Genomic DNA, 19835 nt, shown 5'->3' with positions numbered 1-19835 from the left:
GGTTGCTGTGGCAGTTTTATCAATGCCACAAACAAGATTGTACACTCTCTCTTTATTTGGACAGATGGCCTTAGAATGGGGAATAGCCAAATTCCAAATGGCCAATGCTGGGTATGTGCATGCACAAAGACTCTTTGGCATTAGCAGGAAGACTGTTTTTGAGCATTCCATGCATGGCTGAGTCATGCTGATGTCACAGTTGTCCCTGTGAGTAAGGGGCGGGGTCCATGGTATTCCTCTTGCTCTGTCAACAGGCTCAGAGCAAAGTGTGGAGGGCGTATGTTGCCACTCCTCACAGCTGGGCAAATTCCTTTTCAGGCAGGCTAGGCCGTGTGTTCCCCGAGGAGGTTCAGTTCTGGAACAAGCATTTGGTATGTACTCATACGGTACATACATGAGTATGGTAATTGTCAGGATGTTATAACGCCGACCCTGTTGCAATGAGTTCTTGTCACACACTCTACAAAGCCTAAACAAATGCTGAAATTCGTTTTAATGTGGACTTCCAGAGAACTTTCAGATCCAAAGGGGCTGACGCTTGTCTTCTCCTATCCCTGTGATATTAAAGATGACAGGAAAGATGCAGAAGTTAAAATGGGTAGGCATAGGGGCGCCTGGGTGGCTCAGTCGTTAAGCGTCTGCCTTTGGCTCAGGTCATGATCCCAGAGTCCTGGGATCAAGCCCCACATCGGGCTCCCTGCTCTGTGGGAAGCCTGCTTCTCCCTCTCCCACTCCCCCTGCTTGTGTTCCAGCTCTTGCTGTCTTTCTCTCTGTCAAATAAATAAAACCTTAAAAAAAAAAAAAAATGGGTAGGCATAGCATTACAAAACGTTTAAAGTATATGGAGGAAATTATTATATAGCTGAAACTTCCTAGTATCTGGGCAAAGCGACGTCAAGACAGGAATTGCTGTGCATGAGTAAGACTTCTAAATGTACAGGAAAGAATAATGACGTGATCTGGAAATTCTGGGATACTGACATCACTGGGTAATAAGCCATAAAACTTAAAATTGGTATTTTACCAAGATACTACGGTACAAAGGTTTTTCTTTTGTAATTGAAATCACTTTTTCCTGAGTGACAAAGTGGGTTTACATTTTTCTGCTGAATGTAGAGCTCGACAGAGTCCCTCCTGTGTAGAGGTGCCTGAAAAGTTTCTGGATCTCAGCTAAATCCTTTGTGGGACCCTCACATTGGTGAGACTACATGGACATCTTGTAAGTCAGAGGAATATAGCAGCCTTTATTCTAGACCCAGGAGGTATTAATGGGAGCCAAGGGTACCTTTGCAGTGTAATTGGTCCTTTGGAACAATTAGTCCTTTGGGGGCAAAGTAGTGATTTGACTCCTGCCCATTCTGTCACTACAGAGGATGCTCCTTGCCCAGACAGCTGTTGCTCAAGCCATTACTGGTAACCAGGGATATAAGCTGAGTGAGTTGGGATGAATTTTATAAATCCTCTGCTATGTGGGACAAACCGCTGGAAGCACATCCTTCCACAGCTCATCCCTGTTCCCTTTGGATCTGGAGGACAATGCTTTCTAGAAGCGTAGTGATGTGAACCCTCTTAAAAAAGTGACATAGGAAAGGTGAGAGGATATGAAGGGAATACAAAATTCTGAGTACAAAATATATAAACTACTGAATCAGAATTAAATTGGACTTGTGGTTTGTTTTCCTTTTTCTTTCAAAAGAGCAATGGAATTTGTAGTAGCTCATCAGCAAATCACATTTATTTCTATATGAAATAAGATAGATGTGATGGATGCCAAACTGCAACATACTTTTTTGCCTAAATCCTAGAAAAAATCAGTCTCAGAAGCCAAGGGACATATTTCAGATGTTCCTTTTTTTTTTTTTTTTTTTGGCTGAGACTGAACACGTGGCTTCCAGGAAGCACTCAGTGTCATACCTTGCTCCTTACGTCTTCCTCCAGATAAAGCAAAGCGAGAGAAGAGTATGTGGAGGAAACAGAAGACCATGAGCAGGAAGGGATTAGGGAAGAATTGCTGACAGCCTAGAGGTAGGCATTCTAAACTTACAGGCACACGCATCTCCCTGCTTGCACCTGCTGTCTCCATCTATATCGTGAGAGATCCAGACTATAAACAGCCACTTACCCTGGACAAGCAAAGGGGCCTCTGTGTTAGCAGAACAGGCCTGGAAGGCCAGTGAATTCTTGCCAGAATGGCTTTTCTAAAGCTTCTGTGTCTTTCTTAGTGCACCAGAAGGAGGCTTTCAGGAGAAAATCACAAGCATGACCTCCTAGTGGGGAACAGAATATTTCACCAAAGTCTAGGACTTCACATTTTTATTCACAGGTCTGTTCTGTTGGAGGTATGCATGGAAACAAAAGGGTGACTCATGAGAACTGTAGGTTACTGATACATTAGCCAGATGTGCTTGTTGTAGTAGAATTCCTGTCTCTGATTTTTGTTTTTAAATTTTATTATGTTATGTTAATCACCATACATTACATCATTAGTTTTTGAGGTAGTGACTGTCTCTGATTTTTATGAAACACAAAACAGCAGTTTGGATTTCTCTTTTGCTCAGTCCAGAGGCTTTGTACACTAGATCTGCTTTCTGAGTAGTTCTGGAAGAACCAGTCACCCTTATGTTTCTAGAAGTACTTGCTTTGTACCCTGGCTTTGTGCCTTCAGTTGTCATATTTGAGAATTTGTTCAGGAAAAGTATTGTTTTGGATATTGATACTATAATAATGTCAAAGGCCTCTCTTCAAATTCTGATGTGGAATTTTAGTTTCCTCCATATGTCATTTCATCAAAATGTCAAGTGCTAGAATCAGTCAACGTTGGTCAATATTAAAGAGGAAAGAGCTCTGAAGAATTTTTATTTACAAAAATACTTTAAAGCCTATAACTTTTCTTTCTCAGTTCTTCAAAGTATTTTTCCCCACATTGCTTATCAGTTAGAATGTGCATAACAGGCTGTTAGGATCAGACTTATCCCCACTCAGTTTGGAATGGGGCACCAGTATAATAGATGTATGATGCTCCAGTGAAGAGAAAGGTCCCCAGAGAAAGAATTCAGAAGGCACAAGTGAGACCCAGTCCTGTGAGCCTCCAACACCCCAGCCAGGTGAAGAGACACAGAGTGGTTTCTCTGGAGAGAGCTGTTGTGCTCCTGAGTCTCTTACTTGGGCTTGGTGTGCATATGTGTTCTCATTGGAAACATTCTGGGTGATGGTCCAGCCCCTGCCCAGATGAATCTAGGTTATGAGAGGTCAGCTGAGTAATAGCTTTAGTGGGACTTCCTGGAAAACCTTGAACTGGAAATGTGAATAAATGGCCCCCACCCCCTTTTACAAATGTATCTGTGTGGTTCTTCTGAGAACTAGATCTATAGGTCCTGGCAAATGAATGCTTTTACTCACATGATATTTTATTATGGGATATAATTAACCTCCACACTGAAAGGGAGTTTTCATATGTGTGGGTGACAAGATCCTTTCCACTTTATAAATGGCATCTCTGGTTTGGGGTTAGGTTTTAGTATGGTGGAAAGGCAGAATGAATTTCCATCTGCTTCACTCTCCTTTAAAGTATGTGTATCATTAACATCTACTATTAACTTAGTTCCAGAAGGCATTTAATTTCTTTACAAATATTCTGTTTTATTTCACACCCTTCCCCCAAATAGTCAATTTGCTCAGAAATAACTAGTAGTGAATGAATAAGGCATACTGCTTTTTTAACTGAAATTTTTATGCATTTTCTGAGGCTTTTCCCCCCACCCATTATACTTACTTGTACAAAAGAGAAACACATTAGTAATAGACTCCCCTGAATGACCAGATTGACATATGCTAAGTTTGTCCTAGAAAACATTTTTACTTCCTGTAACTAAAAGGTTGTTGGGGGAAGGACAGGAAGTTTGCTCACTGGACACTTAAGACAGAAAATGTCCTTAATATATATAAGTGAGCACAAGTCTGGATTCACCTGTTACCCTTTCTGAAATGTTCAGCGATGGGCCTGTGGAGTGACTGGTGCCACCTGGTGGAAGATTCTAATAAGACATGGGCAGACAATCTCCCTCACTTCTCATGGAATCTCGGAACTGGAAGGCACTGTGGCAGTTTATCCCCTTGCGTCTTGACTAGCCCTAAAATAGCCCAGTCATATGAGAAGCTCTGATGCTTTAAAAGATTTCAGAGAATAATATTTGCTAGCCATTGGCAGTAGTTCATGCCAAAGCTCAATAAAAATAATGATAATAACAAAACTAGCCGATGCTTATTATGCGCTTGCCCTGTTCCAGGAACCTTGCTAAGTGCGTTATCTCCATTAATTCCTTATGACTGCTCTCTGCAGTAGGCACCTGCATGACCTCTATTTTACCAACAAAGATGCCGAGACACAGAGAAGTACAGAACTTGTTCAAGGTTACTCAGCTAGTCAAGTGTAAAGCTTTCCAGCCAGTACACCTTTGAGGTAAGATTTAAACCAGGGCAGTCAGAAGCCAAGCCTGTGCGCTTCAACCACCTCCTGCTTCGTGAAACTCATCTACTGTGAGTAAACACTTCCTTGGTGTTAAATGAAAATCCACTTTCTAGATGCAATCCCTAATGACTTGTACAGATGGATAAACCCTCATGATCATTCTCTGTCAATAACTGTTTCTCAAGGGAGTACAGGTATGGGATAGGCAAGATGTTTAATGCCTACCAAGATTATGCCAACCTAAGAAAGTAATAAATATTTGAGAAATCCAATAGACATTATATAGGTTTGGTTGACTAAATAAAAACATGAGGCCAGAAAATGAAAGGGAAGAAGCAGTTAATATATTTGGACAGTAGTGTGGTGAAGTGTGGGCAGTTATGAATATTTGGAAATCAGATAGATGTAATGAAAAGATACAGGCATGAAATTATAACTATATAAGATATTCAGGCTATCTCAGGAAATTGGAGAAAAATCAGTGGAAAGTGAGTCTGAGAAAATGAAGAGTGAAAATTGTTTATGGTTGATCATTATGCATTAGCAGTTTTAAAATTTCTGAAAAATGACATGTAAAAATGAGCATAATGTAACTGAAAGAGAAAGGAATAGCATTTTAATGTAAAGAAGGACTATTACAAAAGTACAATTATTTTTAAGAACTTCTAGTGTATTTCCCGAAAAAACTAACTTTTTAGTGAATGAACTAACAGATACATAACTACTTTGAAAGTATGTTATGGTGCAGTAAGTCTTACTTTTGAGAAAATGTAGAATTAGCAAATTTTCCTTTCCCCATGTAATGTTTAGAAAAATAAGTATGCATTTTAGATTCTGGAGTGGATCTATGAGAATAGCCTACACTAATGACCATGTTTCCTCCTTTAGCCTGACACATAAGGTTTCTTAAAATTTGAGTAAGGTCTCAAACACTGCAATTTTTAAGATTCCTACTGTATTAAAAGTTAACACATGCCAAACTCATTTGCAAATACTGTGGCACTAAGCGCTTACATTTAAAAAGTTAACACTCTATGTTTTTAAGACACATACATAAATGTAATGACCCTATATATAAAGTCATTTGCAGACATTATCCAAAATCTTTTATGGATTTGGGCCTCAAACGCATACTGCTTATAGACTCCAGTGTCATCCATATCATGAAGGAGCACTGTTATTCTATCCCAAGAGGTTAAACCCTTGCCCATTCTCAGAAAGGGTCTAGCTCTTTCTCCTTGGTTGTGCTTTTATATCCTCTAAATTAAAGGCTAGAGATGCTACCTACATACCTGAGGGACAACTGTCTTTCCAAAGAAGTCTCAGAAAACAAAGATGCAGGGTGGCATTCTGGTTCCTACTTTGGGGACCAGTTCACAGGGGTTCATTTTATAATGAAGCTTCATAACATTCATTTATACATCATATTTTGTGTATTTCAAATGATACATAAATGCAGTTTAAAACAAAAAACAAAACTCTGACTCAGAAAACAGTCACAAAACATCCCTGTGCTCCAAGCATTTGGAGAGTTTAATTGCACAGTGAACACAATTGAAGAGCTGTCAAAAGTTTTGTTGACAAAACTGATGCTTGAGGAAGAGAAGGGAAGACTGTATTCTTAAGGGGGGGTGGAGGAGAGTCTGAGCAGGTGCACTGCAGGTCACTGCCACAGCATCTGGAAGCCCAGCATCTCTTTTAGCAGTTTGGCATAAGATCGTGTTTCATAAAAAGATACTGATGCGACACATGAAAAAGTGTTCAACATCGCTCGGCATCAGGGAAATCCAAATCAAAACCTCAATGAGATACCTCCTCACACCAGTCAGAATGGCTAAAATTAACAAGTCAGGAAATGACAGATGTTGGCGGGGATGCGGAGAAAAGGGAATCCTCCTACACTGTTGGTGGGAATGCAAGCTGGTGCAGCCACTCTGGAAAACAGTATGGAGATTCCTCAAAAAGTTGAAAATAAAGCTACCCTACGACCCAGCAATTGCACTACTGGGTATTTACCCCAAAGATACAAATGTAGTGATCCGAGGGCGTATGTGCACCCCAGTGTTTATAGCAGCAATGTCCACAATAGCCAAACTATGGAAAGAGCCAAGATGTCCATCAACAGATGAATGGATAAAGAAGATGCGGTACACACACACACATACACACACACACACAATGGAATATTATGCAGCCATCAAAAACCGAAATCTTGCCATTTGCAATGACGTGGATAGAACTAGAGGATATTATGCTAAGTGAAATAAGTCAATCAGAGAAAGACATGTATCTCATGATCTCACTGATATGAGGAATTCTTAATCTCAGGAAACAAACTAGGGTTGCTGGAGTGGTGGGGGGTGGGAGGGATGGGGTGGCTGGGTGATAGACATTGGGGAGGGTATGGGCTATGGTGAGTGCTGTGAATTGTGTAAGACTGTTGAATCACAGGCCTGTGCCTCTGAAACAAATAATACATTATATGTTAAAAAAAAAAAAAAGAAGATAGTAGGAAGGCAAAAATGAAGGGGGGGAATCGGAGGGGGAGATGAACCATGAGAGACTATGGACTCTGAGAAACAAACTGAGGGTTCTAGAGGGGAGGGGGTAGGGGGATGGGTTAGCCTGGTGTTGGGTATTAAAGAGGGCAGGTAGTGAATGGAGCACTGGGTGTTATACACAAACAATGAATCATGGAACACTACATCAAAAACTAATGATGTAATTGTATGGTGATTAACATAATAAAATAAAATTTTAAAAAAAGATACTGTTGCCTATTTCCTTTTTTAAAACCATTTGTCTAAGGAAAAGTATCGGTCATTTCAAGACTCTATGTTTGAGTTAGAACATCACAAACCAAAATATTCATTGTGGCTTAATTCATTATAGCCAAAACCTAGAAAGAACCCAGATGATCATCAAGAGATAAGTGGATGAACAAATTGTGGTCTGTTCATACAATGGGAATAGTGCTCAGCAGTAAAAAAGAGGGACTACTAACACATGCACAACCTGGGTGAATTCTCTGTCATCATGTTGAGTATGAACAGCCAGAGACAAAAGACTGCACATGGTCATGATTTCATTTCTACAAGGTTCTAAGGGCAAAGCTCTGCTATAGTGATAGATGCTTTGGGGGAGGGGTGTGAGGAGGCCTGAAGAACCTCTCTGGAGTGACAGGGATGGATATGTTCTATTTTTAATGGATTGTGGGTACACTGATGTTTACATTTATCAAAACTCATCAAACCGGGGCGCCTGGGTGGCTCAGTTGGTTAAGCGGCTGCCTTCGGCTCAGGTCATGATCCCAGGGTCCTGGGATCGAGCCCCGCATCGGGCTCCCTGCTCGCCGGGGAGCCTGCTTCTCCCTCTCCCTCTGCCTGCCTCTCTGCCTGCTTGTTCTCTCTCTCTATCTCTCTGTCAAATAAATAAATAAAATCTTAAAAAAACAAAACAAAACAAAACAAAACAAAAAAAAACCAAAAAAACAAACAAACAAAAAAACTCATCAAACCATACACTTAAAACTCATACATTTTGCTCTATGTAAATTATACCTCAGTTAAAAAAATGAGAAAGAGAAACAATGAATCTGTAACGCTTTTTACCCATTAGAACAACCTTCAAACTATTGGAGCTTAATATAATACCTTCAAATATTAGTATGGACTAATTTCAGAAATGTTTATATGAAGACTGTTTACGGATCTTCTGCCAAAGCCCCTTGCGGGGACGTGGTCACTTATGCTGCTCGGTGCTCCTCTGCAGGTCTGAGAAGGCATTCATTATGTATTTCTTGATGAATTGCTATGTTTCCTTTTAGAAAATGATAGTAAATACATAGCTTATCAAGTTTCCTTTTTGTTTTTTTTCTGGGCATGTCAGATCCAGGTTCACCATTCCATTAACGCGGCTGTCCTTTGTACCCTTACCCACACTCCAGGTTTTTTCTTCATTTCTATAGTTAGCATGAACCCTCTCTGTACCTTCCTGGGAGCTCCACCTGGAAAAGTAATCTCATTGCCTGCCACCTCCTTGGAATTTTTCCCCACTGTAGGGTGTCTGTGAATGTCTTCATCCTAATGTGTTATATCTGCTCTCAGGGTGTCCGTTTAAGTTATGCCACAGGCTACTCTGACCTTGTGACTGCAGACCTCATTTCATCCTCTGAAAATAGACAGAAGGAGTAGGCTGATGCTATCATCCCTAAGATTTTATGAAGCTGACATTCTAGCTCTGTTTCTCTAGATGCTCTTGCTGAATATTGCCCTGTCTCTAGAGTACATGCAGCCTCCAGTTAGAGAAAAGGCAATATTTTTCTGATTCTAATTCACTGTTCACTGTTCACTTTAACTTCATTCATAATGCATTTTTTTGACTATGGAATTCGTGGCCTTTCCTGTGCCCGTAGAAAGCTGAAATGAGTTGTCACTGAATTTGTGTGCAAGCCTGACTAAAAGAGGCCAATGGAATCATCTTGAATTTATGATTCTTCCCCAAGTAACCAATAGCTGCCCATGATTGAAGTTGTTAAAACACATTTCAAAGGCAGTTCAGTTATATCTAAGCAGTTAAATATCAAGTTTATTGTTTTTCAGTAACTCCAAAAGGCTTTTGTTTTTTAATACAGGTATATGTATTTCTAGGCAAGAATATAGACGTTTGACATTTGCCTTTTTGAAGAGTTTCCATTTCTGTGGCTAACTTTTCTCTAGGAATGTGTTTTTTATTTATTTTATTTTATTTTATTTTATTTTATTTTATTTTATTAGGAATGTGTTTTTAAATCTGGTTTATTTTTCCATACTTGCTTCCATAAAATATTGAGGACATGCAGTTTTACTTTCAGTCTGTGACTTGGTGTTGGTGAAATTCTTTTGTATTTTTTTTCCACGTTGTGAACATTTCCATATTGTTTATCATTAGCAATTACATTCCTAATGGCCCTTTGTGACTACGTGACCTTTGTTTCAGAGAAAATGCTTTCCAAATTGAATTCATGATATTTAGAAGGAAAAGTTTTCAACTTCGTAAGAGTTGTAAAATCATGAGTGGCTCTTCCCCACACTGCTAATTAGTAAGAGAACCAATGCATTCTTCTTGTGACTTAATTATTTGTCCATGGTTTTATTATCACAAATCTTCTTGGGATTTGCTACCTTACTTTATGCCTCCAGTGAGCTGTTTTATGGATTTTTTTGGTCTTCAATTAGGTATTTTAAATTTAATTGGAAATAAATTATGCTTTCAAAATATGACCAAATTTAAATATAACTTAATTTAAAAATAAATTATTACCTGAATATTAGCAATATTTTCTATTCCTGCTAAAATCACAGTGGCAAGTGGGTTTGACATGTAACTCACTTGTTACTCAAGGACAGTTATTACTTATGTTTTCACGAATGAGAGTCCTTTAAGAAATCAAGGGATAATAATTAAGATTTTAACATAGTATTTTTCCATTAGTGTTCCCCCAAATGATACTCTCCACTTGGTAGGTGAACCAAACCAGCAATATTACTGTTCATTACTCATCACAATAGCCCACCAAAAGAAAATGTGTCTTTCTGGGTGTATGAACACACATACTGTCCTCCCATGCCCGCCAGCATATGTCCTTTCTAGTGCACATAACCACAGATTCCCACCATGCTTTTTTGTGTTTTTTAATTCATTCATTTTGTCTTTTGTTTTGAAGTATTTTCATATTTATATAGAAGTTGAAAAATCCCTTCACCCAGAGACTCCATTCACCTTTCACTAACTATCTCAATGTCTTTTCTAGCAAAAGGCTCCAGTCCTGCAACATGCTTTGCATTTAGTAGTAATGTTATCTGAATCTCTGTCAGACCAGAATAAGTCCTACTTAGACCTTCATGACCTCGACTCTACAAGAGTACAGGCCTGTGATTTTCTAGAATGTTCCTGAGTTGGTGTGTCTGATGTTTCCTTCTGATTGGATTTAGGCTCTTCATTTTTGTCTATCATAGCAGTGATGCTGTGTTATTGTCATTGTATCTTACAAGGTGGTTGGTGACATCAGTATGCTATGCCACCGGTGATATGCACTCTGATCATTTGAGTAAGGTGCTATTTGCCAGGTTTCTTCAGTATGAAATTACTGTTTTCCCCTTTACAATTGGTAAGTGTTTTGTGGGAAGAGACTTGGAGCCTGTGTAAATATTTATTTCTCATTAAATTTCATTTACTAGTTTTAGCATCCATTTTTTTTCCTTGCCTGAATTATTACTTAAATGATTGCCAAATGGTGATTTCTAATTGAACTATTCCTTCTACATTTATAAGTTAGCATTCTCTAAGGAAAAGCTTTCCCTTCTCCCTGCCTAATGTATTCATTCATTTATTTATAGCACTGTGGGCTCATGGATTTCTCTTTTATTCGGTGAGGTATCATGTGCCATTATCATTATTGGTCTGATAGTCTGATTGCCTCAGAGCTGGCTAGGGGGAACCTCTCGAGCTAGCTTCTGAAACACTCCCACCATTCTGAGAGCATATCTGACATTCCAGACTTATCTTGTACTTTCTGTCCCAGCCTGGATTCACCTATTTCTTTGAGATGCCTGGTTCCTGATATTTAGAAGCCAAGATCTGGACACTTGGTGTGCTCCATGCTACTGGGGTGTTATTGCTCCCAGATCCTCCCAGGACACAGAGCCAGGAAATATATGTAGGTGTATACACACGGGTGTATCTTAACACACACACACACTTTTACTTCTATATCTATCTGTCTATCTAGAACCATAAATTCACACTGATATATTTAATTCCAAACAAACACCATAGGCTTTATTTTAGCTTTCCCCCTTTTCAAATTTGTAACTCCCTTTTCAGGCAGTGAAGAACATGACTCCAAATAACCTCAATATATTTATTTGTTTGATCAGTCTATCTCTATGTAATAGTCTCCTGACTCTTCTGTTGGCCAGATGCATTATGTAAACCCCCCATCATAAATTCTTGCTGCCATGTCAGCTAAACCATTGGCCTTTGGTGTAAATACTTACCAATGTCTCTTAGTCCATTTACTTTCTGTTTGTCTCTTTGCATGTGAGTGCGCACATGCACACATATACACACTGGTATAAAACACTGGCAATTTAATAGGTAGGGAAACACTCTTTTACCCCATGGGAAGATGTAATTATAAACTGGTATGATATGAATTAAATGACAGTATCTTCAATTAGTGAACAAGTTAAAGACTGTAGTGATAGAAACGCCTATTTTCATTGCTTTCAGGATGTAAATGCTCTTCAAATAATGGCAATTTTATTTTATTTTATTTATTTATTTTTTTAAAGATTTTATTTATTTATTTGACAGAGAGAGACACAGCGAGAGAAGGAACACAAGCAGGGGGAGTGGGAGAGGGAGAAGCAGGCAGGGAGCAGGGAGCCTGATGTGGGGCTTGATCCCAGGATCCTGGGATCATGACCTGAGCTGAAGGCAGATGCTTAACGACTGAGCCACCCAGGCGCCCCTAAATAACAGCAATTTTAAAATATAAGTTAATTCTTCCTTATTAAGAATCATCCACATGGTTACTTGCAATACATTTTTTTTAAAGATTTTATTTATTTATTTGACAGAGAGAGAGAGATAGCGAGAGCAGGAACACGAGCAGGGGGAGTGGGAGAGGGAGAAGCAGGCTTCCCGCTGAGCAGGGAGCCCCATGCGGGGCTACATCCCAGGATCCTGGGATCATGACCTTAGCCAAAGGCAGACGCTTAAGGACTGAGCCACCCAGGTGCCCCGCAATACATTTTTTTTTTAAATACTCTAAATTCAGTAATGGATTTTGCAACTTTTGAAAGAAAATATGCATAAGGCTACTGGTTTTTCACAAAGGCAATTTTCTGTTTTTATAAAACTATCTGAAAGTACAAGAGAGTCACATGATGCAAGAGAGATAAGAAACATATCAACAAATAATAACAAAGGTTTGTAGTCTGTTTGCATAAGGCAAATAGTATGCAAATAACTAAGCCAAAACTTTACATTAGGGGAGAGCAGTGTCTATATATTTGCAGAAAAATGTATTGAAATGCACAGAGTTGCCCAACAACACATGGCATTGCCATATTGTTGTCAGCATCTGAGGTACGGCTTTGCAAGGAGTTTGCTCTCCGGCTATGACTTTACTATTTCTCTCTGACATAGCTGTTGTTCAGTGGTTAAATTGCACTCTTCTGTGCTCCAGTATTTGCATTTACATTACAGACCACAGTGTGAAGGATGTTTCTTATTAGTGAAGCATCTATGTTGATTCTTCATTGCTCTGTGTTTGTATCATGATTATGAGAAAGTTTAAGACTCACCTTGGCATATTTATAAGCCCGTCTTCTTTTGTGTGTACCTCTCAGGATTCTTTACGAAATGGATGGCCCAAGAGAGAGAAGACATCCTAAATACTGTAGGAGCACAATTAACTGGAGAAGGGTGATTAATGGCTAGGCTCTTAAAAGCTACTCTGTCCTGCCAATATGCCTCCATCTCTGCTCCTAGTCACAGGGTTATGTTTACCTTTCAGACTGGCTCGCAATTAGAATATGGAGATTTTATGCCTGATGGTTTCGTTCATTAATTCAAAGACTATAATAGGTCCTTGACATGTTTGGATTGAACTTTTGGACAACTAGCAAATGACCTCAAGTATATTTTGCTCAGGGACAAATTTGAATCCCTCAGGCTGTGTGGTTTGTGTGTGGGACTTGTCACTCACTCACCCGTGTATCAGCTTGGCTGACTCTCCTGGGTTTGCAGCTCAGCACAGTGGGGCTGCTCCCTTCTGTTATTTCAGTGACAGCCACGTGGAAAAGTATATGCTTTGCAGTATTCTCAAGTTTTAGCATTCGTGAAGCTCTTCGGTCATATTGCTCCCTCCCTGCATCCCTCCATTCTACTTCTGTTCCTTTCTCTTGTCTAATAAGGCTCTTGGTCTTAGACCTGTGGTTTTACATTCCACAGAATTTTTTCATTAATTTTTTTCTCATTCTTTCCAGGCAATGTTACCTTTATGCTATAATCAATCTTCAGCATCTGTATTTCAATTTGAAAGAATCATGTCTATTCTTTACATTAGTTCAGTGCTTTCATCTCTGTTTTTGTCTGGTACTTACTTTGGCTTGTGTTTTCATTGACAAAATTACCCACAGCATTAGTTAGCTGTATTATAATAATATAATAATAGTTGGAAAGACCTGAGCTAAAAAGCGGCTCTGAAAGCTACTGGTTGTGTTTGCATATCCTTAAAACCGAGGGTCAACAGTACCTATTTTATCAATTCATTGTACAAATTGAAATAAATAATGTATTACAGTGCTCACCCCAAACCAGGCATATAGTACAGATGGGAAATGTTAGGAGAAATTCCACTAGGCAGGATCTTTGACTCTTATGTACATAGACACCTAATACAGAGCCTGGCATACAGTGAGTACTCAATAAATGCATGTCAGCTGTTGCCATTGTTCTTATGTTGCCATCTCAATGCTTTGAAAATTAAAGATAAGCAGTATGCATATAAAACATATAATAAAGGGTATGACACAGAGTAGGTGATTTGGCTAGAATGGTATTTTTAGAGACATATCATCAGGCAAATGATTGGTTAGTGTTCTTGGGAAAACATCTTCAGAAAGACTAAAGGTCTTTTGTTTTGTCCTTCTCAGGCATCCTGTTTTCCCTGGTGGTGATGCTGTATGTCATCTGGGTCCAGGCGGTGGCTGACATGGAAGGCTACAAAAACATGAAAATGAGAGACTGCTTGGAGTTCACCCCTTCTGTTCTGTATGGCTGGTCATTTTTCCTGGCCCCGGTGGGGATATTTTTTTCTTTATTAGCTGGATTACTGTTTCTAGTTATTGGGCGGCATATACAAATACATCACTAATCAAACTGTTGCCACCAGCGTTTTCTTGAGAGGTTTTAAAACAGGATTTTTTTTTTTTTCATTTTGTTTTGGTGATCCCAGTGTAGAATTATTAGATGAGCTTTTTAGTTAGTATTTGAATTTTGCTTTTACATTTTACTTGTGATTTCTGCTAATAGGAAGGTCTTAGAATCTTTCCAGACGTCCACGTTTCCATCCTCTGTAGGTGCTATCAAGAACCTAGGTCTCTAAGGAGCAGTAACATGGGCTTCCCTCTCATTGCAACTGTTAGAGCTCACGCAGGTTACAAAGGCCTGATAATGGCATAACACCACCACCTGGGCCAGTGAAGCTTTGATTTAAAGCTTCCTTCTTGGCATTCACTTCTGCTGCTATTAAAAAAAAAAAAAAATCTTTGGAGAATAATTAAACAGAAAACAAATGTTGTCAGAGAACTTACCCCATTTCTTCTCCACACACATGCATCTCCACATACACATTACTGACTCCTGTAAGATAATTATTTATGACTTAAAAATAAATAACAGTGTGCTTGTGGCAAGAGCCAGGCAAACCCATCAGTTCAAATGGACCACAACCTGACTGAGGACGCGTACTTACTCCACTCTCTTACCAACAGGAGTTTGGTCACTTAATTCTATTCCCTTAATTGTGCATGCTTACATAACCTTAAACTATGTTTAAAAGTGGCAAATCTGTACACCAAATTACATATAATGCAGACTGGATTTTTAGGAGCTCAGTGGATTAATTATATGTAATATGGTTGAAAATATGTAAAAACCAGGTACCTTAGCTTAGTACTTAGTTCTGTTTGATATTTTAAAATTCCTCCTTAAAATTATATGCTAATATGTTCAGCATGTGAAAATTTATTGATGAAATGTGCTTTTAATATGCACTAGCTATAAACTTTCAAAATATTTCCATATGAAATAATAGCCTTGCTTTATTAAAGACTATGAAATATTAACTTTTCCCAAGGTTTTATGGGTTGTAGTTCTTCTGATCATTTGATTCCCTTAATTATTGACTCTCAGTTTCTTCATCTTTACAACAGGTATTTTAACATTTACAGATATGCTAATTACTTTAACGTCTTGGAAGAAAACTTGGTGCTGGTTGGTGGATAATTCTTTCTTATTTGCTGGTGTAGACATGCAGACATTTTGCATATCAAAGATGTTTGTTTGGCACTAATTTTGATTGAAATCAAATCCATCTGAGAAGCCCACGTTGCATTTGCATTTTGGAAACCTCCACCAAGAAGCAGTTTGGTGTTGGTGAGGGAACAGAGAGCCCTCATGGTATGCGAGCTTTGTTCTGGGCACAGTGTTTTACTCTGCAGCTGTTGTGATTACCTAAGGCAGGACTCAGAGGCAAATTAAGAGATGCTGGGGGACAGAGGGGCTATTGCTTTCCATTCAGCCGTTCCCCTGATGGAGAGATTGCCTGTCTTCTCCACACATCTGTACTTTCCATTAACCTTTTTCAGTGGGAGGGATTTCTGGAGGAATGGCCATGCTCTGAGGTATCTGCAGAATCATGAGGGCATTTTAGTGTTTAGGGACAGAGAGGACTAGCATGTGATAAAAACAAAACACAAAAATATAAGACAAAAAAACAAAAGCTTCAGGGGTTTAACTGGTTTCTCAAGCCATCTGAGTTATAAATGTTTTTTGTGGTACTTGCCTTTGTCTTTTTCTGTTTTCATTTTTATATTGCTCCATTTACTTCTTTGCTTTTGGCTTGATTATTAGAAAAATAATTATGGGTTCTGTTATGCATATTTACTGTGATATTAAGTTATGGCATGCCATTAAGTTTTCCAGACGATGCTAGCTGTATTTGATTAGTTCATGTCATCTGTAAATACAATTCCTTTTTGTAGAACTTTGGAATGGAGCCTTTTTTCTGGTGTATTATATGTCATTTAAATTTCACATACAAGCTGCTTTCAGTAAAGGTTTGAATATTTATAAATTTCAGATGGTTATCCTCATTTTCTAATACACTTATGCGGCTACCATATATTTATCATAAGGCAATTGGCTGAATATCTGATGTGTATGACACTTTTACACAGATACATACTTTGGAAGTATTTCATAGTTGTAATGCATCAATCACATTAATTCAGATGCATTTCCTGATCTACTTACCAGCAATCCGTGGAAGGAAGGAAGGTGAGTTGTATGTGCTGTGTCAATAAGTAATATACTTGAAAATAGCAGAAATATGCAGTATATTCTTGTAACAGCCTTATGTCTGATTTAGGATAGTATGTGTGTCTCTATTCTATGTATTGACTAATTTTCAGACGCTTCCAAATACTGTGTTAAAACCTTTTTTAAGAGTGTTGATTTTGCATCATAAAGTTTCAATGTAACAAATAAGATACCTTTTTGGTGATATTCTGGAAAGAGTGAAGAGGGCGCTGAGTCATGCCTTTGGACTTTGGGGAAAGCTGTGATCTTTCCATACTGTATTTGTTTAGGGGTTCAGTCAGTTGGGCAGCAGGTGACATTACACTGGGACTAGCTGGAAAAACCATACAGAGAAGCTGAATAATAGTGTTCAATTTAGGGGTTGAGGGTAGGACTTAAAAAAAAATTTCTAAAAAAAAAAAAAAGATTCTACTAGTATGCTATTACTGGCCATTTAGTCACTTTTATGACTAATGTATGAAATGTATTTGTTGAATTTGAATATTAAATCCACTTATAAAGGCATATGATGGATGAGGTGTCAGTATTTGGTTCTTATCTATGTATGTATCATCAACTCATATGTACATATGTATGTGTGTGTGTGTGTATGTGTGTGTCTACTCATGATTATAAATTTGGATAGAAAGAGATAAAGAGATAAACAAAAATTAAAAAATCAGTTTCAGGGGACAGTAATAGAGCTTATGTCCCTGAGTACTACTTTAACTGTTTTACTCAATTGATGATGGTCAATTCAGTTCAACACATAATTTGACTTATATTTTCATGAAAGAAACCAAATTAGGCTTACAAAGAGGCTTAGAATGTCATTAAGGATTAGACAGATAGGGGATGCTGGTAAAAATAGGCTGTACATACATCTTCATGGGGGTAGCATTGTGGGGAAAGACCCATAGTGCTGGGATTATATGGAAAGAAATATATTAAGAGGATGAGTCCCCAATTTGATTTTGGTGGAATGCCACCAGGAATGAGGGGGGGGCTCATACAGCAGAGACGAAATAGAAACTACGTTTTTGCTGATTGTCTGAAAGCATTAAATACATAGAGACATTTCCTCAGTGATGACCGAGTGTAGGTACAAAAATTCCAACAAAAACTTAGGAAGATGGTATATTAGATGTTAAAAGCCAAGGAGGGTGGGGAAATATTAAACATCATATGTATTATAATGAGCATAAAGCAAGCACAGGAACATTTAACCTGGTTAGCAGGGTAAGAGGAAAGAAAGAACAAACATCCAACTAGAGCTTAGAGTTTCTGAGGCAAGTGCTAGGACCTCTGTCTTCAGGAACATTAAAATCAGCCCGGACTAGTCTGTAGGGGTGGGAGGTACTGGAGAGAACAAGTATGAAATGACAGTGGGGGAGTACTAAGGGTCCCGCTCTGGCTTCTGAAGGGTCGTGTTTCCCGCTAGTGTGTTGCTGTGATTGCAAACAATTGAAAGGGCAATTGGCTGGGTGAGCTTTATAAAATGAAATGCCTTTGGATATAGAGAATCATAAGCTATGTCTAACCATTCTGTTCTATTTGTAAGGCCTCTATAAGCAAATAAATTAGAATGATTTTGAATTCAAGTAATGATTTTTCTAGTTTACACAAATGACAGAGATAGTCTAAATTGGCTTTATGAAATAAGTGTGGTTGGAGTAATTGGCATCCTGTACTGATGCTGAGTATTATGTAGATAATTTAGGGGAGAGAAGTCTCACTGGGATAAAATAAGTACACAGGCCACAAAAATTTTAATATTCCCATTCTTCTGGGAGTCAAGAAGTTATTGTGACATAATTCACTAAAAATGTAAATAGTTCCCCCTTTATGTGGCAATTGGTTTTATTTTTCTTAGCATTTCTTTTTCCATTTATTCTAAACAGGAACTGCCACTGTTAAAAAATTTACCAATGCTTACAGATTGGATTGTCATTGAAAACTAGCTAAACAAATAGGTATTTGGTCAATACAGCTTTGAGAAGAATGATATATAAAAAATAATGCTTGTTGCCTCATATTTTGTGTGCCATATATAGACACTATCTGCAGTATTGATATATCGTCTTTACTCTCCCAAAATACAAGACTTTTTTTCTCAAGAATTTTATGGGTATATGTAAATGCTTGGAGAAATGTCAGACAGAAAGTTGGATTAACCTCTGTGTGTGTTGTACTACCCACAGACCTATGTATGTTTATATTTATGTATGTGTGTGGCATGTATGCATGTGTATATATGGATTTGGATAACAATGCATATATATTTGTCAATAGACAGGTCTGAATATGCACACAAACACACATATATATGTATATAATACATGTGTGTTTATAAAAATATTTTGTATATATAATATATATGTTTATATATAATAAATACCTATATTTATTTTATATTGTATGTGCATATCGCAAATATCTGTCTGTCTCAGGCATTCCTGAGCTCTTAAGGCTTGCTGAAGGGGAGGGCATATTTTATCTTTATGCTATTGCAAGCCTATCCCAGTGGTGAGTGAGGGATGCAGGGAAGACTCAGTGAATGCTATCACAGCCTCTCTTCCTTGGATCCGGGGCATATGTTATGATGCACGTGGATTGGTTGTGTCTGACCCTATGCATGCCTAATGGCAATGACCCTGTCTTTGAACACCTTCTAACAACTGATATCTAGTTGTTAATTAATATTTACTTAATAGTAATAAATTTTGCCAGAGAAAAGAATTCCTTTCTAAAGCAGCATGCCTTGGTTGAATTTTTTGAATCCTCCTGCAGAAGGTTAAGCCAACTGGATGCCTCATGAACGCCTTATTTGGGTCACTTATAGGGAGGATCCTCTGGTGTGGTGGGAAAGGTTTTTAAATCTACATCTGAAGACCTGCAATCCAATCCGTGGATTTTAAACTTAAAATTTGACAAGTTATTCCACCTTACTTTGGCTCAGTATATTCATCTAAAATATTTACTAGTTTACTCAGCAAATAATAATTGTGTGCATACTATGTGTCACAAATGGTGCTGAATATTGGGTGTATATTACTAAACAAGACAGATGTGGTATTTTCATTCTTCAAGCTAGGATTCAAGGAAACAATATAGACAACAAGCAAATGAACAAAAAAAAAAAAAACCCACTATGATTTATAAATTGTGATAAGTCCTCTAATGAAAAATACATAGGACATAATGACATAAAACCATGATTGTAGTCAGGGAGGTT

General features: G+C 38.2%; 1 protein-coding gene across 2 annotated transcripts in view; it reads left to right on the top strand.

The window, feature by feature from the left end:
* The window catches only part of TMEM182 (transmembrane protein 182), an 86594-nt gene extending 70213 nt beyond the window's left edge, over positions 1 to 16381 (top strand). For both annotated transcript variants that reach the window (XM_036089530.2, XM_036089527.2), the window contains exon 5: positions 14173 to 16381. In XM_036089530.2, coding sequence (XP_035945423.1) covers positions 14173 to 14393 — 221 coding nt within the window. In that variant the 3' untranslated portion in view covers positions 14394 to 16381. The remainder of the gene's footprint in view (positions 1 to 14172) is intronic.
* Positions 16382 to 19835: the final 3454 nt, after the last annotated feature.

Source organism: Halichoerus grypus, chromosome 10 (assembly GCF_964656455.1).
Source record: "Halichoerus grypus chromosome 10, mHalGry1.hap1.1, whole genome shotgun sequence".
NCBI classification, from domain to species: domain Eukaryota; kingdom Metazoa; phylum Chordata; class Mammalia; order Carnivora; family Phocidae; genus Halichoerus; species Halichoerus grypus.
Note: the sequence above shows the minus strand (reverse complement) of the source record. Positions and strands in the feature narration are given on the sequence as shown.